The sequence below is a fragment of the Podarcis vaucheri genome (assembly GCF_965113315.1).
Source record: "Podarcis vaucheri genome assembly, chromosome: 2".
Classification (NCBI taxonomy): Eukaryota; Metazoa; Chordata; class Lepidosauria; order Squamata; family Lacertidae; genus Podarcis; species Podarcis vaucheri.
Genome location: NC_138760.1, coordinates 32,367,860 through 32,389,591, shown reverse-complemented (window position 1 = coordinate 32,389,591; position 21,732 = coordinate 32,367,860). Strand labels below are relative to the sequence as shown.

General features: G+C 45.5%; 3 protein-coding genes across 7 annotated transcripts; 1 reads left to right on the top strand and 2 right to left on the bottom strand.

The window, feature by feature from the left end:
* Positions 1-1,661: 1,661 nt before the first annotated feature.
* On the bottom strand, positions 1,662-11,161 carry PDE6G (phosphodiesterase 6G). 4 transcript variants are annotated; one of them, XM_082212941.1, is made up of 4 exons: positions 9,512-11,161; positions 6,364-6,570; positions 2,736-2,776; positions 1,662-1,919 (listed from the first exon to the last, which is right to left on the bottom strand). In XM_082212941.1, the coding sequence occupies exons 2-4, from the start codon at positions 6,507-6,509 to the stop codon at positions 1,843-1,845; spliced, it is 264 nt and encodes an 87-aa protein (XP_082069067.1). In that variant the 5' UTR covers positions 6,510-6,570; positions 9,512-11,161; the 3' UTR covers positions 1,662-1,842. The 4 variants fall into 4 exon arrangements, with proteins under 4 accessions (XP_082069067.1, XP_082069068.1, XP_082069065.1 ...); XM_082212942.1 differs by lacking the exon at positions 9,512-11,161 and adding an exon at positions 7,944-8,534; XM_082212939.1 differs by lacking the exon at positions 9,512-11,161 and adding an exon at positions 6,830-7,205.
* Positions 11,162-12,437: 1,276 nt separating this feature from the next.
* OXLD1 (oxidoreductase like domain containing 1) lies at positions 12,438-15,310 on the bottom strand. Its single transcript, XM_082213741.1, has 2 exons — positions 15,165-15,310; positions 12,438-13,193 (listed from the first exon to the last, which is right to left on the bottom strand). The coding sequence occupies exons 1-2, from the start codon at positions 15,261-15,263 to the stop codon at positions 12,747-12,749; spliced, it is 546 nt and encodes a 181-aa protein (XP_082069867.1). The 5' UTR covers positions 15,264-15,310; the 3' UTR covers positions 12,438-12,746.
* A 129-nt stretch (positions 15,311-15,439) lies between these two features.
* CCDC137 (coiled-coil domain containing 137) lies at positions 15,440-21,405 on the top strand. 2 transcript variants are annotated; one of them, XM_082212869.1, is made up of 6 exons: positions 15,440-15,568; positions 16,736-16,857; positions 17,793-17,988; positions 19,085-19,167; positions 20,464-20,543; positions 20,823-21,405. In XM_082212869.1, exons 1-6 carry the CDS (start codon positions 15,492-15,494, stop codon positions 21,033-21,035), a joined length of 771 nt encoding a protein of 256 aa, XP_082068995.1. In that variant the 5' UTR covers positions 15,440-15,491; the 3' UTR covers positions 21,036-21,405. The 2 variants fall into 2 exon arrangements, with proteins under 2 accessions (XP_082068995.1, XP_082068996.1); XM_082212870.1 differs by having other exon boundaries at positions 15,463-15,587; positions 16,752-16,857.
* Positions 21,406-21,732: the final 327 nt, after the last annotated feature.

Below are 21,732 nucleotides of genomic sequence, written 5' to 3'. Positions count from 1 at the left end.
CTACAGGACTCTGAGTATATTCCTCAGAGCAGGGTTTGCACCTCGTATGAGGAAAAGGGAGACCCTTTGTGCTTGGATTTCTCTTGCTTACGTCATACCCTTCCTCCTCATTCTCACTGTCCCTGATTCTCCTCCGGCTGCATCCTGTTCTATCAGTACTGTCTCTCTTCCTCCAACACACCCTCCAAATATGCATAGAGAACGAAGAAGAGTGTTGCAGCGGAGCAGCTCCCTTTCAGGATTTGGTCTCCATGTGTTGTGGAAAGTTCTTGTGGAATTCCGTCCATTAGTTTCCTGTAGCCCTTTCTCAAAGCCGGTTTCTGAAATGTGCCTGGAAAGCATTTTCGGCCCAACCACCGGCTTCCCCCAGCCTTCCCAAAACCAACATTCCCAAGGTGTGTTCCTCTGTGGTGGCAATATTTAGGGAACATACTCCTGTAGGAATCTTACCTGTCCCCTCTCTGTATGCCTTTCAACAGGCAGTGAAAACAGAGATTACAAGCCAGCAAACCTTTTATGGCTACCCTACAACCTCTCTAGAGAAACTACGTATTTTTCGCTCTATAAGACGCACCTAGTCTTTGGAAGAGGAAAACAAGAAAAAAAATATTCTGAATTTCCTCCTCGGGGAAAAGTCCCCAAGAGCCGCACACACGCGCCACGCGGTTCTTTAAAGGGAGTGCTGAGCAGAGCCTCCCGTCTGCATTCGCTCCGTAAGACGCACACACATTTCCCCTTACTTTTTAGGAGGGGGAAAGTGCGTCTTATAGAGCAAAAAATACGGTATATCCTATTCTATATGTGCAGAATCCATATTTTCAACCGTACTCCTTTCCACTGCAGTATTCCACTCATATCACACTGCATCTTAAAGGTTCCCTGTTGCAAATAAAGTCTCTCTCCCTGCCCTCGTGCTTCCTTGTTTGAGTCCAACAAGAAGTGCTGCAATAGCTTTCATTGCATGAGTTCATCTGCTCACAGGAGGCTGGTCACTCAGGCAAGGCCCACCAGTATTTTTTTTACTTGGTCTTTAATTAAGTGTCCACAGCACCTTCACAAGGGAGGAGGGAGAGAAAACCAGAACAAATTTGCCCTCCATCCGGTGAACTCCTTGACTGACCCACCAGGTCCAGTGATTGCTAGCCGCATTGCATCCACTGCTTTAAACCTCCCCACTACCACCACCTCTCCACTTCCAGGGAATAGATAAGAATGAAGAGAATGACACAGACCCTCCAGGTGTACCTATTTTCCAGGGACAACCCCTATTTTACAGAAACCCATTCTAGTTTCTGAGTTGATCCTGGAATGTCCTGCTTTTTCCTTAGGATGTTCCTATTTTCATCGAAGAAACATTGGAAGGTATGGAGTTATCCAACTCCCGAGCCACCTGAAGGCAATCTTGTATAGGGATTTTTAAAAAATGTTTCATGTTTTATTATGTTTTTATATATGTTGGAAGCTGCCCAGAGTGGCTGGTGGAGTAGTAAAATTATCATTATGGAATGGGACATCCCTATTTTCATTGGATAAATATTGGGAGGATATGAAGTCATAAAATGGAGAAACTACTATACATGTAAAGATGTCTATTTTTGCAAACTATAGCTGCAATGGGAGGTTCATCGCAGATAGAGACAATAGCATAAAGTCAAGCGTAATACTTGCTCACTTGGGTTTTATTTTGGTTTTATTAATTGCTGGAGGCTGAGAGCTGATTTCTGCAAAGTTGGTTGATTTAAAGAGGCTAGGAGCACAGATAAAAGGAAGGTCACAGAAGCTGCCTCCTCAACTGGAGGGAAGGCAAATATCCATGCAGCCCCACTTCTGGCCTCTGTGTGTTTATATGATGCCATATTGGGCCAGCTCGTGTAGCTCCAAGTGGCTGAAGGCTTCCCAGGGGCAGATCACAGTAATATCTGAAAGAAAGAGAGAAGCATCAGGGCAACCTATGTATATGCTTATTGCCAAAGGTCATTGTGCTTCTAGGCTGAAATCTGCCCCAAAGGCCTATGGTGACAACTGAAGAAGAAGAGTTTGGATTTGATATCCCGCTTTATCACTACCCTAAGGAGTCTCAAAGCAGCTCACAATCTCCTTTCCCTTCCTCCCCCACAACAAACACTCTGTGAGGTGAGTGAGGCTGAGAGACTTCAGAGAAGTGTGACTAGTCCAAGGTCACCCAGCAGCTGCATGTGGAGGAGCGGGGACACGAACCCGGTTCACCAGATTACAAGTGCGCCACTCTTAACCACTACACCACACTGGCTCTCACACTGGTCGAGGAAGCAATTGTGGGGATTCATAATCATAAATGTAGCTCATGTGAAGTAAGGACTTCAGTTTCTGTGCAGTGGTGTTTAGAGAGAAGGGACTCTATCAAAACACCGCATGGTATGTTGGCATGGCCTTACCCAAAAGTGGGGATGCCAAGACGAGCGATTAAAAACAGTCCTCAACCAATGAATGGCAGGAGGTAGCACTAGTAAACACGCAAAGAAAGCGCTGCAAGTGCTGTGGAGGTAGTGGGTTGCACTAAGGACTTCTGGGAAGGAGAAACAATCTCAGGACATGCAAACACAAGCTGGTTCCCAGGCCTGCCTCCATCCTTAGGCAAAACACATAGATTCCTTGGTAGGCGGAAAACGTCAATAAAGAGAAACCAGGCAGTTTTTGTACTAACAAAGGTGCAGATTAATGTTGTGTGGTGTGCTAAAAATAGGAATCTTTGGTACCTGTTCCCAAGCCCTCCATACCAGGGATGTCATCGCCAAATCTGCAAAGGAAAAGAGAATGAGCAGTCTACGATGCATTTGGCTTTTTCACCCAACCCGGATCATTCCTCCACATTATATAATCCATGGATGGCCAATGTGATGCCCTCCAGATGTTGGACTACAACTCCCATCAGCCCCAGCTAACCTGACCAACAACCAGGGGTGGTGAGAGTTGTGGCCCAATAAAATCTAGAGGGCAACATGTGGTCTATCCCTGATATAATTTCTTTATATGGCTCCACATGGAGCTGTTGGTGATTTTTCCATGCAAGAGCTTAAGTCTCAGGAGAGCCACTGATTCAATAATTCCATACATGGCAGAGCCCTCACTAGCTTTGGGCAAAGTTGCCACAGATTCCTTGCAGGACACAACCGAAACACAGTCTAAAAGGCACATGCATGCTATTGCCATGGTGCCTGACATATTAATCATATTCTAAATATCTTTTGCTCAGAACCTGCATTTGCACAAATCAAGAAAGAAAAGAAGAAGAAAACCAGATTCATGGTAAACATTACAACCATGTCTCGGACTGGCAAACCTTGCACTTTTGAAACCTAAACGAAAGCAATTCAGCATGCCATCGTTGAGTTCTATCTGCTGCAGTACCGACAAGACAAGACGGATGAATATTAAAGTACGGTACATTGCATTTCCAAGCGAACATAGCAAGTGAGGCCAGTGGTTTGTCTAGCTCAGTATTTTCTAGTTACAGGTAGGTAGCCATGTTAGTCTGCCGTAGTCGAAACAAAATAAAAAAAAATCCTTCCAGTCGCACCTTAGAGACCAACTAAGTTTGTTTTCGGTATGAGCTTTCATGTGCGTGCACACTTCTTCAGATATCTGAAGAATCACAAACTTAGTTGATCTCTAAGGTGCTACTGGAAGGATTTTTTTTTTTTTAATTTAGTATTTTCTATACACGTTAATCGTTGCATCGTTGTCAAATATCTGGACCAGCCATTTCCCCAGAATAACAATTTGCACCACATCACCAACTTAGTGCCCTGTTTGGCAGCGAGAAAGTGAGTTCCTTAATTGAGAAAGATGATAGTGGAAGAGGCATTGTGAAGATTTGTTCCTGAATAGGCAAATGACTAGATTCACTGATGGGAAAGGTTTCAACCTGCTGCTTGTAAAGGAATCGTTCCCAGCCAGAAAAATCTGCTGGCAGAGAGAAGAAGAATGTTACAAGTAGCAGGATTGGACCTGTCCCCTCCGTTACCAACAGATTGATTAATGAGTCAGCATTCTGGCTTGCTGTTCCACATAGCAGGCTGGCATGCTGACTCATAAGAAACCATTCTGTTCCTTGTGGGTGCAAACTGGATAGCTTCACTAGTTTAAATCCGAATATTGTCGGATCCAAAATGTGTATGGATGGCAATTGTTATCCCAGGGCAGGATTCAAGGTGTTACATGTGCAGAGCAGGTTCCAATCATGCAACAGAACTTCGCCTCCCTTGCCCATGTGTACCCCATAAATCTGCACTGGAAGGTTGAGGGAACGCCCAGACAGGTATGGGGGTACATGCAAGAAAGGAGGGGAGTAAGGAGAAGGAAGGTACCGCATTTTTCCGTGTATAAGATGCCCCTATGTATAAGACGACCACTATTTTTTGAGCCCAAAATTAAGAATATTTAATTGCAACGTTCTATGTATAAGACAACCCGCAATTTTAAACTTTAAAAATTTGGGGGGAAATACAGTCTTATACACGGAAAAATACAGTTATTTAGGTGTGAGCAGACCTTGTTCCCTATTTGCATATCCCACTTAGCATTGCATTGAATTCCACTCACAGAAAAGTTCTCCTTTATTTTGGGGGACCCTAAACCATGGTTTGTCCAAATCCCCCAAAATTGTTAGCATTGTGGCAAACACAGAAATTCCCATTTCGAGTCATCTGGGAGCAGGAGAGGAGAAACAGGAATGTTTTTGAAACCTGCTGTGAAGACTGGAACTAAATGTGTGACCTATAGACTGAATGTGTTCTCTAAAACTGGCCCACCCATGTAGCAGGGTGAGGCGGTTACCGCAGGTGGCACCTACCTAAAGGGTGGCAGGCGTGTTCTGCCACCCAGCTTTGCTGCTGGTCTCCCCAGCCTCTAGGGGCAGAGAAAGACCAGTGTCAAAGCTCTGCAAAATATCTCCCCTGTTGTCAGCAGCAGACCCTCCAGGTGTCCCCATTTTCCAGGGACATCCCTGATTTAGAGAAGCCGTCCCAGTTTCTTATTTGATCCTGGAATGTCCCGCTTTTCGTTAGGACGTCCCTATTTTCATTGGAGAAACGTTGGAGGGTGTGGAGTTATTACAACTCTCGAGCCATCTGAAGGCAATCCTGTTATGTACTGAAGTTCTCACCCTGGGCCAGCAGGGGGATACTGTAGATAGTTTTCACTCAGGTCAACGTCAGTTATTTTAGGCAGGAAACCCTGGGTTGTTGTTGCTACAATGTTGACAGCCGGCTGCCTATAAAAGCAGGCCGGCTGAGCTGTTTGCTGTTCAGTTCTGTTCCAGCTTACAAAATAAAGAGCTGCTTTGGAGAAATCGCTGTGTCGTCTGCCATGTCTACCCACTATTCAACAAATCCTGTATAGGGATTTTTTTTTTTCAAAAAATGTTTAATGTTTTATTATGTTTTTATATATGTTGGAAGCTGCCCAGAGTGGCTGGGGCAACCCAGTAAGATGTGTGTGATGTAAATAGTAAAATTATCATTATGGAATGGGACGTCCCTATTTTTACTGGAGGAATGTTGGAGGGTACGCAGCAGGGCATTTCACCTCAGGGGACAAAACGCCCCAGGCAGCCCCTGCTTCCTATACACAAAACAATGGTTTTAAAACTGCTCCTGGAACTGGTAGGGATGCTAGCTGTTGATAGCGGTGAGGAGGAAGAAGGAGGAGGAGGAGGAGGAAGAGTTTGGATTTGATATCCTGCTTTATCACTACCCTAAGGAGTCTCAAACAGGGACGTGGGTGGCACTGTGGGTTAAACCACAGAGCCTAGGACTTGCCGATCAGAAGGTTGGCAGTTCGAATCCCCGCGATGGGGTGAGCTCCCGTCGCTTGGTCCCTGCTCCTGCCAACCTAGCAGTTCAAAAGCACATCAGAGTGCAAGTAGATAAATAGGTACCGCTCCAGCGGGATGGTAAACGGCGCTTCCATGCGCTGCTCTGGTTTGCCAGAAGCAGCTTAGTCATGCTGGCCACATCACCTGGAAGCTGTATGCTGGCTCCCTCGGCCAATAAAGCGAGATGAGCGTCGCAACCCCAGAGCCGTTCATGACTGGACCTAATGGTCAGGGGTCCCTTTACCTTTACCTTTAAGGAGTCTCAAATCGGCTAACAATCTCCTTTCCCTTCCTCCCCCACAACAAACACTCTGTGAGGTGAGTGGGGCTGAGAGACTTCAGAGAAGTGTGACTGGCCCAAGGTCACTCAGCAGCTGCATGTGGAGGAGCGGAGACGCGAACCTGGTTCACCAGATTACGAGACTACTGCTACCACTACAAAACACTGGCTGTTTTTGGAGGAACATGAAATCAGTCCTCTTCACCCAAGTAACGTCTCAATCTCTCACCCTTGGACACCCTTCTTTGGTGGCTTGCTTTTAAACTGCCTGGTTTGCCTCTGCTTGAATTTGGGGGGTCCTTTTCTGGGGGTGGCAGGACCTCCAGTCACTCTGGTGGCCGATTTGATTTCCGGCTTGGGAGGTTCGAGGCTCATGGCTGCCGTGAAGAGAAAACGCCGTGGCACCAAAAATGGCTTCCGATTCCTGTGGTTTAATCTGTTGTGAAGAAAGGAAGGAGGGAAAAGGATTATACTCCCAGGTCTAGTTTTTCTGTGGACAGCTAATTACGTCAGCTGTTGAACTTCCATCACATCTTGAGTTCGTGTTCCAAAGAAGAGAAACAAATGAGGTGCAACATCTTTAACTCCAGAATATATATACTGAGTCAGACCATTAACTCATCTAATCCAGTGAAGTTAATACTAATTGGTAGCGGCTCTGCAGGGTTTCAGGAGGGGGGCATACCCAAACTCACCTGAAGATGCTTTTGCCTTCCAAGACACAACTCCTCACAGATATTTCCATACATAACAGTTCCAGGTTTATCACCATTCACTCTTTAAGTAGCACAGAGTGAAATACAGCGCTCCCTTGGGTTACATACACTTCAGGTTACATACGCTTCAGGTTACAGACTCCGCTAACCCAGAAATATTACCTCGGGTTAAGAACTTTGCTTCAGGACGAGAACAGAAATCGTGCTCCGGCGGCGCAGCAGCAGCGGGAGGCCCCATTAGCTAAAGTGGTGCTTCAGGTTAAGAACAGTTTCAGGTTAAGTACGGACCTCCGGAACGAATTAAGTACTTAACCCGAGGTACCACTGTATTTAGTTTGTAGTTCATGAGACTTGACTATCTCTACACTTGGACTGGAACTCATGTGTGGACTAAGCTTTGATGTTTAAACACTCATTATTCCATCTGAAACCATTGTGGTGTAGTGGTTAAGAGCGGTAGTCTTGTAATCTTGGGAACCGGGTTCGCGTCTCCGCTCCTCCACATGCAGCTGCTGGGTGACCTTGGGCCAGTCACACTTCTCTGAAGTCTCTCAGCCCCACTCACCTCACAGAGGGTTTGTTGTGGGGGAGGGAGGGAAAGGAAAATGTTAGCCGCTTTGAGACTCCTTAAGAAGAAGAAGAAGAGTTTGGATTTGATATCCCGCCTTTCACTCCCCTTCAGGAGTCTCAAAGCGGCTAACATTCTCCTTTCCCTTCCTCCCCCACAACAAACACTCTGTGAGGTGAGTGGGGCTGAGAGACTTCAGAGAAGGGTGACTGGCCCAAGGTCACCCAGCAGCTGCATGTGGAGGAGTGGAGACGCAAACCCGGTTACCCAGATTACGTGACTACCGCTCTTAACCACTGCACCACACTGGCTCTCACTGGCTCTGTGTGCTAGATTAAGGGCAAGTGTCATCCTATTCTGGAATTATAAAATCAAACTGCATTGTGGGGTGCAGGGATGCACATGTCCGCCCCACTCCTTCCACCTGTGACCTTGGGCTCCCAGATGCGGGGAGTGAAAGGCGGAATATCAAATCCAAACTCTTCTTTTTCTTCAAAAAGTAGCTGGCTAGGATCCAGGAAATACCTGATTTATCTCGGCCTTGTCTGGGTGTGGCCTTGTAGAAGCCCCTCACTGTTCAACTCACCCGATGTTTTCTATTTCACTTTCATCCCTAGGAATGAGGGCAAGAAGACACAGGAGAGTGCCATGTAAAATTTATTCTCGGCGAATGACGCGTGCCAAACGCACCTGGCATGGCAATGCACTTGACACACGGCAGTGCAGATAGAATGTGCCCATGCGCACCCAATGGACAGCTAAATTTGGTTTGTTGCTTTATGTGCCCTCAGCAGATCACACAGCCTAGCCAAAGAAAAGCTGCCGGCTGTTGTCGTTAGGACACTAGGATAAATGGGCCATTGGTCTGGTGCACTGTTGCGTTTATTTTGTTCGTAGATAAATCCCTAAACAAATGCTAATCTGATTAAACCTTTTCTCCCGCTCTCCAGTAAACAAGCTTGCTAATATTTGCACTTGTTTACAGGATTATTATTTCAGGGGGAGAGGATTTTATTTTTGTTCATTAGTTATTACCATCCCTCTCTGAAAACTGCTGCATATCCTGCATAACCCTGCTACTCCCAGTCTCAGTAATGTTAATTTTTCCAGATCATGATATTCATTCCACAGCTATTCTAGCAAATGAGGGAGGATTTAGTATCTTAATTGCTTTTCTGAGGATTCCCACACCTTGTATCTAAAAAGCCAAACCATTAAAAAAGTTATGATTCATATATGCAGCCAATCAAATAAATGCGTACATTCACCCCATTGTTTAATTATACAAAATTAGCCACAACTCTCACATCTACTTTTATGCTCCCGTATCCATTAACTTCATTGATATTTGCCAACACCAAGCTGTCTCGTCAAGCTACAAAAAGCTGTTCATTTTTATTTTTTTATTTTTGCTGCCTTGCTATTCCTTGGAAGTCTCACTTCCTCTCATGCCAGTATGCATAGCATTGCAGGATCAGTCAGTTTTATGATGCTTTTATATTTGTTGGAAGCTGCCCAGAGACACTGGGCAAGCCAGTTAGATAGGCAGGGTACAAAGAATAAAATTATTAATATTATGCATGCTAATAGCCACCCTATGGCAGAAAGGCAGTACAGTGGATGCTCGGGTTGCGAACATGATCCGTGCGGGATGCACGTTCGCAACCCACAGCATTTGCAACCCAGAGTGGCACACCTGCGCATGCGCAGGTTGCGATTCAGTGCTTCAGCGCATGCGCAAATGGCGGTTTGGTGCTTCTGCGCATGTGCGACTGCCGAAACCTGGAAGTAACCCGTTCCGGTACTTCTGGGTTTCGGCGGGTCTGTAACCTGAAAAAACGCAACCTGAAGCATCTGTAACCCGAGATATGACCGTATTTGCCGAAAGCTACCCAGTGACATCACATGGCTGAGGAAGCATTAGAATGAAATTCAACACACAGTCTGTTGCACCCGTGGGACTATAGCTGGGTCTATCCTCCCAGGAATACAACCACAACGGGACCCACATTAAAGCAGAAGCGGCAAGTTGGGTGGACTAAACAGGTCGGTAACTAGGAGCCAAAGAAAAACATAAGGGGGCTGCTACTCACCAGACGCCAGTGTTAACGTTTGCCTGAACCACTGCAGCAAGAATTAAGAGCTGCCAGTGAGTGTATCTCTAGCTTGCAAACACTCTGGAGAGGTTTCAAAGGGGTTTGCTAGATTTATTCTGCTCCTCCTAATAGGATTATATCTCTTGTTTCTAATCCGGTATCAACCTCAATGACAGGTACATTGTGGGCTGGATGTTCAGAACATGAGGAGTGGGGGAAATGTATGGAAATTTTTCCAGATCAATTGTGATAGGCTCAGCATCTGCCTGTTGCCTCTAGAACCAGTAGACAAATGCGCTTCCACGACACTACATGCCCAATGGTGTTCTGTGCAGTTTGAAGAAGAAGAGTTTGGATTTGATATCCCGCTTTATCACTACCCTAAGGAGTCTCTAAGCGGCTAACAATCTCCTTTCCCTTCCTCCCCCACAACAAACACTCTGTGAGGTGAGTGAGGCTGAGAGACTTCAGAGAAGTGTGACTAGCCCAAGGTCACCCAGCAGCTGCATGTGGAGGAGCAGAGGCGCGAACCCAGTTCACCAGATTACGAGACTACCACTCTTAACCACTACACCACACTGGCTCATATACTCCTATGCCAGCAGACATTGTCACCATAGGAAATCAAAATATCCTATTTGGGCCTGCAGGGGCTGCACATCCACTTCTGTTTTATATGGTTTGGGCAGGAATGGCAAGGCTTAGTGAGAGGAGGTTGGAGGCATCCAGCAGAACGACACAAATTACCGGTAGTCTAATACAAGTGTTATCTATGTTTAGACAGCAGTTGTGGAATACTTGTACAAACAAGATCTGCAATAACCAAGTGCTGAGTGACTGTGGGAGATGATGGCTGCAGGCAAGACTTCTCAATGCATTGAACTAAGGGGCAGAGAAGGGTGCAAGAGGATACACAGAGGTTCCCTTTAATGATCAGCTGTTCAGCAGAGCAATAGGAAACTGTAGGTTACAAGGAGCTAAGGCCATTTCCACCTAATGGTCTATATTGCTTGCAAAATGTTCCTCTACACCAGAGATCATTACAAAGCAAAATGTCCTGAAAGTAAGCTTGCCATCTGGCTAGAAAACAAAACAAAACCTGTCCTGACCTGCTTTTGCACCTTAAAATATATGCCCATCAGGTTGCTGTTGGGAGGTACTGCCACGGGAACTGGTTAAAAAAAAAAGAGTTGGTGATCTTAAAGTAAGAAGATAGCTGCAGCTATACTCCGTGCAAGAATCAGAAACAAAGGGCTGTCTGTGTAAACATAAGGTGGCGTGGTGAATTAAAGGCTTCTGATGTCCTTCTTTCTCACAGGCAAGAATTCCTACCAATGAATTTCAGTACAATTAGTTTCACGCCACTTGCACCAAATTAAGCATTTCTTTAAAAAAAGTTGGTACACAAAGTGATCCAGCTGTGTTCACTTAACAGAATGTAGCTTAATCCTATTTGCTAAAGTCTAGCTAGCTGTAATTCGTGGAACGTTCAGCAGTTCCATTAAAGTGACCTGCGATTAGGCTGTCTGAGAAATCCTTTAGAGCAAGGGGTAGGAAAGGATCGTAAGTGATATTATCCTGGCAAACCAAGGACAAGGGTGGCGGTTTGCTTTTCTAGAAGGGGCCAGAGGAAATATAAAGCTTTGCACAAGACGGTGGCGTAGCGTGGGGGGTGCAGGGGGGGCCGGCCGCACCATCTTGGGGGGGGCGCTCGCACTCGCAGCTCTCTGCCCCTAGGGCAGAGGGGGCGCAAATTACTTGCCTTGCCCCGGGTGCTGACAACCCACGCTACGCCACTGGCACAAGATCCTTCTCTGGGATTTTGAAATGCAGTTTGTGGCTTTTTACCGATGAGGCAAGGCTATTGTTAGCTGGTCTGAATTAAGTGGAATTAACACAGCCAAATGGAAATTTCTCTTTTTTAGGAATGCCATCTTTTTAATTGGCTCCTTTAACAGCAGGCACAATGTTCATCCATTCTGCAAAAAAGGTTCACTGGCAGATTTGTGCCAGTTAACAGTGATCCTAAAGGTACAGAGGCAGTTTTGCCAGTTTTTTTGTGGTCACTTGGCAATCAAAGGCAGTACTCTATATGCAGGTATCACATGACTAGGCAGCTCCCCAATAATAATATTACACAGAAATATATGCCTGTGATACACTGGGTTTCCAGTTGGTTGCCCCTTCTGGCCTAGAAGGGGCATGCACTTTTGTGGGTGCTAGTTCTCTTCCACAAAAGCTCTTCCTATCATTGAGGGGGCAAAGTAAGAGCTACAATTGGCAGCATTGCTGGAAGTGGAGACAAAACCTGCCAAGCCCTCTGCCCTGCCCAATATTGCTTTGCTGCATCCTTAGCAGCATTGCTGATTGTAGGCCCTTTATGGGGGAAAGTAGAGGACAATGGAAGCCATTCACTTTTATGGCTCATCCTCAATCTATGTAACAGGGCAGCTATAAGGATTACTGAAATAATGTAGGCTAAGCGCTGTGGTGTAAACCACTGAGCCTTGGGCTTGCCAGTCGGAAAGTCGATGGTTTGAATCCCCACGACGGGGTGAGCTCCCATTGTTTGATCCCAGCTCCTTCCAACCTAGCAGTTCGAAAGCACGTCAAAGTGCAAGTAGATAAATAGGTACCGCTCCAGTGGGAAGGTAAATGGTGTTTCCGTGCGCTGCTCTGGTTTCTCCAGAAGTGGCTTAGTCATGCTGGCCACATGACCCGGAAAAACTGTCTGCAGACAAACGTTGGCTCCCTCAGCCAGTAAAGTGAGATGAACGCTGCAACGCTAGAGTCATTCGTGTCTGGACTTAACTGTCAGGGGTCCTTTACCTTTACCTTTTTAAGCACTTTGAATCGTCATAGTAAATAACATTATCATCCTATTGAGTGGCACTCATAACAAGAGTCATCAGCCAACCTGAGATAGGCTTAACTCCAATCTTAAACCAGCATTGTTTTTCATTATTAAATAATAAATACAGTTAAACATAATAATCATCATTGGATACAGGATAAGGACATCTTTTTAAGAACAGGTAGTTTAAATTTAAAAGAATATTAGGACTGCATATCATCCCGCTAGGCTTAATAATACTGGGACTCCTGTATAAAATTAGACTTGCCCCTTCTACTTCAGAAAAGGGAGAATAAACAATCAGGATAGATTATGGCCCAAGACCAGGCATGAGGTATGTAGCTGTGACAGTGCTGTTGTTTTTCTTTTAAAAAGGTTTCAGTCTTTCTTCATTCGGAATCTGATCTCCATCTTTAAGATCGTTTTTATATTCTCATCCTGTATGTGTTTGTCCACAGCTGCTAATGCCTGTTCTCCACCGTCCTGGTAATACTTCAGAAGCTCTTCAGTGTATGCAATCCAGACACAGTTGTGGCATCCACTCATGCAACAGTTTGTGGGGGGGAGAAGTGTTGGAGGGATGGCAAAAGCAGAATCTTTGTCCTCTGAAGAAGCAGCCTCTTCCTTGGAGCTAGGCTCCTTGCCCATCAGGGAAGTAGTATTTTTGGAACCATTGCCCTGTGCATCTGTGTGCATGTACCGCCGTCCATCGACCATCAGCATTGCAGGGAACCGCCACATGTTAACTAAGTACTTGTGATGGGATCTGTGCAAAGGCACTGCAGTACCACAATTGTGCGGGTGCCTGAATAGATAGATGCATTCCTAGCAAGAACAAAAACATAAACAAATGGATTAAACCCTTTCTATATCCCCATCAATTATTTCCAGTACTTCCCATCCATCCCAGGGTGTGATCTGCCAGATTTCATGTATTTTATTCATAAAATTTGTAACACGTGCTATACCAGGGGTCAGCAAACTTTTTCAGCAGGGGGCCGGTCCACTGTCCCTCCGACGTTGTGGGGAGGCCGGACTATATTTTGGGGGAAAAGAAGAAGAACGAACAAATTCCTATGCCCCACAAATAACCCATAGATCCATTTTAAATAAAAGGACACATTCTACTCATGTAAAAACACGCTGATTCCTGGACCGTCTGCAGGCCGGATTTAAAAGGCGATTGGGCCGGATCCGGCCCCTGGGCCTTAGTTTGCCTACCTACCCATGTGCTATACCGTATATCTCAATTGCAGTATCAGTAATGACAAATTCAAACTCCGAAGGGTTTTAAAATCTGCAACATATTAAACTCATATGTCTTGCCTCTGGGGCAAGCAGCCATCCTCATTGAATCTGCCCAACCTCTTGTTAAAGCCACCTCAGTCAGCAGCTATCACGTTTTGAGGCAACAAGTCCTGTAAATAAAGTGTGTGTTGTGGGAAGTCTGAACAGAAATGGAGCGTCAACAAATGCATGTATACTAAACGCCACACAGGGAGATGCAAACCTGTGGTCCTCCAGGTGTTGTTACCGGACTTCCAACTCCCACCACCCCGATCCATGGACCCTGTGGGTTGGGGGATACTGAGGACTTGGAGAAACATCTAGGGCTATTGTAGCTGAGTAGAACGCTCTCCCATCAAGTGTCAAGGAGATAAAGAACTACACAACCTTCAGAAGACATCTGAAGGCAGCCCTGTATTGGGAAGTTCTTAATGTTTAGTATTTCAATATGCTTTTGTATATGTTGGAAGCTGCCCAGAGTGGCTGGGGCATCCCAGTCAGGTGGGCAGGGTGAGTGCCTTTTTATGGGGGTATGCAGTACCAGGACTATTTTTTTCTAGAAGAAAAACACTGGTTAAAAATGTGGTGCTTACTGTAACAACTTCATGGCAAGTAGTGTCCCCCCCCCCCTTTTAGAAGAAAAACACTAGGCAGGGTATAAATAAAATACAGTCAAACCTTGGTTGTCAAATGTAATCCGTTCTGGAATAATGTTCGGCTTCCAAAACGTTTGACAACTGAGGCACGGCTTCCGATGGTTGCGAGAGCTTCTTGCACTAAATTGGAAGCCACGCTTGGGTTCCAAAAAATGTTCGAAAACCGGAACATTTACTTCCGGGTTTTCGGCATCTGGGAATCAAAACATATGATAACAGAGTTGTTTAGGAACCAAGGTTTGACTGTAATGATAATGACGATGATAACGGAAGCTGCCTAGAGCGGCTATGGCAACCCAGTCAGATAGGCAGGATCAGTGCTTTCTTTTTTTTAATGGGGCTACACAGTGCCAGCAGCTTTTCTAGAAGAAAAACACTGGTTTAAAATGTGGCACTAAGTGTAGCAACTTAATGGTGAGTACCGGCCCCTTTTTTTCTAGAATAAAAACACTGGGCAGGGTACAAAAAAATAATGATGATGATGACCATTATGATACTAACAATAATAATAAGGGTAATAATAATTGTGATCAGAGCCTTTCATGGTGGAGCAGCACACAAATCCCTTTCTAGAAACAGTCGCCACAACATTATTGCTATTTGCTGTGGCGCCCTATAAACAAAACACAAGCCATCGCCTGAGGCCTGTAACTCTAAAAAGCGAAAGGGAAAAGCCTCTTCAAGCGGGCATTTTAGGCACAGCTGACTCCCGGCTGCTCTCTCCCTTTGCCTCCTCCCAGCAGCTTCTCCGTTCGCGGGCAAGAGCGACCCGCTGCCCAGTAAACGCGCTCAGGACCGGGCATGCAATTGTGCCCTTCAGCAGCTTCGCCCCGCCGCCGCCGGACCCCCTCACCTTCCCCGGCGAGCGCCCGGCCGCTGCTGCGGCTGCAGCCTGAGCCCCGGCCAGCCACCGGCTGCACCGGAGGGCGCCCACTAACAGCAGCATCCACATCAGCTCCGGATTGCCTGGGAAGAAGCCACGCCCCGTCCCTGCGCCGGGCGCCGAGACTGGCATCTCTCTCGGCCAATGGCCTCAGCGACCTCGAGGGAGGGGAACGACGAGATGTCAAACGGTGGGCGTGTGGAAAAAAGAGCACAGCCAATGGGAAGCGGGCAAAGGGAGGGCACCGGAAGTAGAGCTGGCGCACGTGGGTGAAGCGGAAAAGAAAGAAGAGGCGCGATGGGCAAAAGGAAGGTGCGGACGCAGGTGGCGCCTGCTGCCACCGCCTCGCGGGAAGGGGCTGCTCCAAGGGGCAGGTGAGTGTTTATCCCGCCGGTGATGTTTCGGTGTGCGCGTTGTCCCGGGGAGGGGGGTGCTGACAAACAACAGCCCGCGTGATGCGCATCACCCTCCTTATCGCAGACGCGGAGCTGAGGATTGAAAGGTTTTTCAGCGGCTTGCTTAAAAAGCGGGCCGATGTCGGGTTTCGGTTGTACGCTTCGCGGTAGTGGGGTAAGCGTGCCTTTCGGGTTTCTTTCTCTCTTTTTTTATGGCACTGGGAATGTCAGCTGCGTCTGGAACCCGGCTCAAGATCACCAAAACTCACGCAACAAAACTTGCTTTAATACTGTACTCGGGAATGGGTGCGGCTTAAACTTGAGGTCAAGCTTGAGGTTCATTGTTTTTTATTCAGATGATCAGCAGTAGTAGACTCAGTGCTCAGTGTTCGACATACAGTGGTGCCTCAGGTTACATACACTTCAAGTAACATACTCCGCTAACCCAGAAATAGTGCTTCAGGTTAAGAACTTTGCTTCAGGATGAGAACTGAAATCGTGCGGCGGCAGCAGGAGGCCCCATTAGCTAAAGTGGTACCTCAGGTTAAGAGCAGTTTCAGGTTAAGAAGGGACCTCTGGAATGTGCAGAGTGAATTAAGTTCTTAACCCGAGGTACCACTGTATATATAGACACCCTCCAGGTGTTGCTAAACTATAACTATTATCCTAATCTTGTGTTGCTTTCGGGTAAATGTAATCAATTGCCACTTCATACCAGGAGTGCTTACCCTGTTTCCCTTCAGGTCTTGGCTTCCCAATTTCTGTTGCTTGTCAGAGGTTATGGGAGTTTTAGCCCTGCAACATCTGGAGGGGCATATACTAGGTACCCCTGCTTAAAACATTGATGTCACGATGTAATAAATGATGCTGTTGCAGCTGTCCTGTATGTGGACATTGTTGTAGCTGCTCCATACAGATGGTGTAGCCTTGACATTCTAATATGGAGCAGCCTGTGAAATTGTGAGCACAAGCTTTTGCCTGCTAGTTGCCTGTGTGATGGACAGCTGCTCTAAACCTGTCATTCAAGCTGGTCTTCAAGTCATACTTAACAAAGGAATTTTGAAATTTTAATTGGTGGCAGCTGTTGTTGAAACAAACTGTACAAGCTTGCCAATAACACCCCCCCCTTTTTTAAAAAACCTGTAGAGAAATGAAGAAGAAGAAAACTCAGTGCCTGGATGAGCAAGAAATTCCTTTTCGGTTGCGGGAAATAATGAGGAGCCGTGATGAATTAAAGAACCCCAAGAGCAAGAAGAAAAAGAAAAAGGGTAAAAAAAGCAGTCTTCATGTTTTTCCAACATACACTATGGACCCAACTCTGATAGCTCAGTTGGTTAGAGCATGGTTCTGATAACACCAAGGTTGCAGGTTCGATCCCTATATGGGACAGCTGCATATTTGTGCATTGCAGGGGGTTGGACTAGATCAGGCATCCCCAACCTTTGGCCCCCCCAGATGTTTTAGACTACAATTCCCATCATCCCTGACCACTGGTCCTGTTAGCTAGGGATCATGGGAGTTGTAGGCCAAAACATCTGGAGGGCCGCAGGTTGGGGATGCCTGCACTAGATGATCCTCAGGGTCCCTTCCAACTCTACAATTCTAGGATTACAGTCTATTTACCATAAAAGCACATGTGTGCATACACACATATGTCTCTCTGCAACTTTCAGTTCATTAAGCTTTGGCGTGGGGAGTTGATCAGTCAGTAACAGCATAACTGTTGTGGATTTGTTTTCATGAAAACTGGGTGTAAATTTATTAAGGAAATAAATAACTCATTGCCAATCCATTTGTCTTTTGGCAACAACATCCGTTGCCTGCTTATGGCAGAGGGCCAGCAGCTATCTGCTCTAAGGAGCTCTGTAATAATAAACACAATCAATGCAAAAAACACATGCTATATTGGGAAGTTAATGGATTCCAATGTAATTTGATCCTATATTCAGTTGCGGAGCCAGGACTGTGACATTTTGGGGGTGGGGAAATCTAGGGTGGTTGGACATGGTGTGACACCCATTTATGCCCCACAGAAGTATGTTAGACTGCTCTAGCTTGGACCACTGTCAAATAGAATTGTGCTTGTCTAGTTTTGTTTTGTAGAGGGCCAGGGAAATAAAGGTTTTTTTGTCTTCATCTTGCTTTATTTCTCTGGGTGCTGTTGGGCACAGTAAGACTGTAATAGTTTGTGTTTTCATCTCAGAGAAGCAGCCAGGTCATATACTGGAGGGTGACATACCTGTGCCAAAATTCAAAAGGCGAAAAGGAGAGGGAGATTCTACTTACATCGGGCGCATTGAGCGGGAAACTCAGCATGTGATGTTCCTTACCAAACACCAGCTGCAGCGTGAACCTGAAAAAGAAGAGCCAGTCCCAGAAAAGTCCCAGAGGAAGAAAGAGTAAGCTTGATCCCTTAGGTAAAGGGACCCCTGACCATTAGGTCCAGTCGTAGACTCGGGTTGCAGCGCTCATCTCACTTTATGGGCCAAGGGAGCCGGCATACAGCTTCTGGGTCATGTGGCCAGCATGACTAAGCCACTTCTGGCGAACCAGAGCAGCACATGGAAACGCCGTTTACCTTCCCACCAGAGCGGTACCTATTTATCTACTTGCAATTTGACGTGTTTTCAAACTGCTAGGTTGGCAGGAGCAGGGACTGAGCAACAGGAGCTCACCCCGTCGCAGGGATTCTAACCACCAACCTTCTGATCGGCAAGCCCTAGGCTCTGTGGTTTAACCCACAGTGCCACCCACGTCCTTAGTTTGCAGCTAATGTTGGAAACTCAGATATATAAGCTAGGTGCCAAATGGCTCCTTAAACCAAGCTTACTGTCACCAAAATGAAATGTCTCATTGCCATTTTGGGGCAAGATGGCTCTAAAGTCTTATTTTTCAAGTGATAGGCTGACTGTGATTGATTCTCTGTTAAACACCTGGCTAGTTCAGATGACAACCTTGAGCTAGGGTGAGAACTTTGAGAACTTAAAGAAGAAAAGTCACTTGATCCAGGCACAGTCCACATAGATATTGGCCTGTTCCTACCTCTTTTTCTTAATGGTGACACAGACTATTCATAATGTAAGAATATTCTTCACAACTGTGAGTGAAGGCAAGCTGCAACAACAAACTGTTAACGTTCTTCACCGCTCCAGCTCAGGCAGCACAGAAAAAGCAATTTGGTTCCTAAAATTCATTCCAATTGTGCAGATAAAATATAACTGATAGAATTCTACGGGATGTGGTATTAGTGTGTGCAAACGGTTCAGGCATGCGCCTCCAGGTGGTGGAGATGTCAGGCACCATCCTGGTACCCAGACACCTTCACTTGGCCGCAGGTGGCCAATAGCCAGGTACACAATGCCTTTTATTGACACAGTATCTTTGTAGCCCTCTTTGCTCTGATTGGGGCTCTGAATTGTATTCCCTTCATCCTCCATTGAAATTCATGTGTACAGCTCCTGTTGCATCCTTTCTTCAACAAAACTTGCTTTCTAGTTTTCAGAAGAAGAAGCTGGATAAAATCCGTAGGAAGAAAGAGGAGAAAAAAGCAGCATTGCTGGAGAAAGACTTTCTCAAAGGTAGGGGAAGTATTTTTAAATGTATGGCTTTTCGGCTTTCTTCAGAGTTCCAGAACACCCCAAATCTCTGCTACAGAATTCCAAGGGTTTGAAAACCACCACATCTTTCTTGATGTTTCCTGCATGCATATTTTTTTCCAAGGGGTGCTTTGAGTGTGCATTTATTTTTGTGGTGGTAGTTCTATCTGGATATTGAGAATTTCATACTGAGGAGAAGGATTGTGGTGTTGACTTATGTTACAACAGGATACACAATTGCTTTGGATTATGGGATTTGTCTGCATCTTCATAAGGCTGTAGTCTAAGTTCAACTCAAAAAGTATAAAGTTTCTTTGTACTTTATAAAACAAAAACTTGCAGTTTGTGCGGGAACAGAAAGTTGATTTAGCATATCACTGTTTATAGTGATATGTTAAATCATTTGCGTATTATTTATTATCCCGCTCTTCTGGTGCAAAATCCCCACTCAGGGCAGCTTAAAAACACCTAACATCCCCCCCCCCACACACATGCACACATACACATGCATACATACATACATACACACACACACAGCCAAGAAGGATTGGAAAATGAATGCACCCTTAAGCTACATGCCATCTGCTGTAGCATCCAGCCATGGAGAGCTGGTGTTAGGAGTTTTTAGCACTGCAATCACTTTCATCAATTGAACCACCAGTCTCTCTGTCAGTTGCTGTTGTTACTCATTAGTCGTTTTCTTAAACAAATGTAATAACAACAAATAAATAAATAAATAACACATGGAGTAAAATCAACATAAAGCTGAAACAGAATAAAAACGGAAACTTTTTCGTATTTTTAAAAGGCAGGACTAAAACATCCCAAACACTGAAGAAACCAGATAATTAAAAGCCAAAGCCTGGTGGTCTTTGCTATCAAGCAAATCTATTGTCAAGAGGAAGCTTGGTTCCAGCTCCACTTCCAAAGTTTGGACACCTGCTTTTTAGGGCACACCTTTATGTCCAAAGCAACAAATTCCCAGCTGAAATATATAAAAGTGTAATTGCATTGTGCTGAATTTTGTAATAGGGACAGGTACATTTGAATGGGAGCTGAACCGTAGTCTCTGTTGCTGTGTACTGTGGTGACTAACGTACAGGATGGAAAGCCACTTGTTCTTTGCTGTGACATGACAAATGGGAGTGGCTGTGTTGGCCTCTAGACTGGACTTCAGGCTGCTAAATGGGATATTACGGGAGGAGAATATATCTATTTTAGTGCTATCTCCATCTCAATTCAGTCCCTTGGAGCTTACCTCTTTGCCATTCCTTTCAGACTCGGTGAAGTTTGGTGAGGTTGCTGAACAGCCCCCAACAATTACAGCGAAACCTAGAAAGAGTGTTGTCAAAGACAAGGTAAGTTATGTAGCTGCATGAAATTCTATCTCTGTCTTCTAACTTTGCCAGTGACCCCGCTACCTATACAGGAAGTAATTTTACACGATCGGTAGCAAAGCTTGGGAAGAACACCGACTTGGTGTTAGCAATACTATTATCAAACTAGCTGTGTCAGAGATTCGGGTATTTCAGGGTTTGTTTTCTGTAAGCTGGTTCAGTGTTCATGATCATACTCAATCTATAACCTATTTCCTCTGTGTGCTTCTTTAACTTGAACCAATCTCTCTTACATTCCAGGCCGGCAAGAAGGAGCTTCTGCTCACCTCTCTCTTGGGCTCCAGTGGGACACCCTCTACTCCAAAAGTGTTCCACACATCCCTTGCTCGCCAGAGGATCATGCAGGAGGAAAGAGAAAGGGTTGTCCAAGCTTACCGGGACATAAAGAAACGCAAGCAGCAGCAAATGGCTGAAAGTCAGCTTGCTATTGACAAACTAAAGAAGCCTGTCTGAGATGTCAGAATGCTTCCACTGTGCCAGAAAACAGGAAGAAACATTTTAATACAAGGACAGAGCAGCAGCCAAGATGGCGGTGTATTTAAACGATCCTCTTTTTGGATGACCACATCAAGCCATCTGGACCAGCATGATTGACTGGTGTTGTACACATTGGGCAATATGGCGGTCGTCTGCTACTTTCAGAAGCAGAGCGAAGTGTATACAGTGGAATTTTTCTAGACTCAACCTTGGAACTTCATGCCTAGTGATCTTAGCAACTTGGGGGTTCTGTAATCTTCTCTTAATTTTCCTGGGATTCAGAGTAGAAGGACTAGTATGGGAATGGTCTCGGAGGCAATTACACCGAATAAATATATTTATATTATCCACTGATGCAGCCATTTGGCAGAGGAATGCGGAATGAAAATAGCACCCTGAAAATAACAACAAAGCAAAATGGTCTCATTTGATTTTGAAGGTTATGAAAGGCCCAGTGCTCAGTTATTCCCCCTCTTTCAGTATCAGCGGCAAGTTCTGTTTTTTGCTGCTTACTGTCCAGCGCAACTCTGCATCCATATATTCCCCAACAAAGTTGGAGAAACACATTTCGCTCCCACTCTCAATGCACTGGCACAAAGATAAATAAGATGTGAAAGGAGAACGAGGATTGCCAAGCAGAGCTATTTAGGGTTTAAGATACATTTCTTCCCAG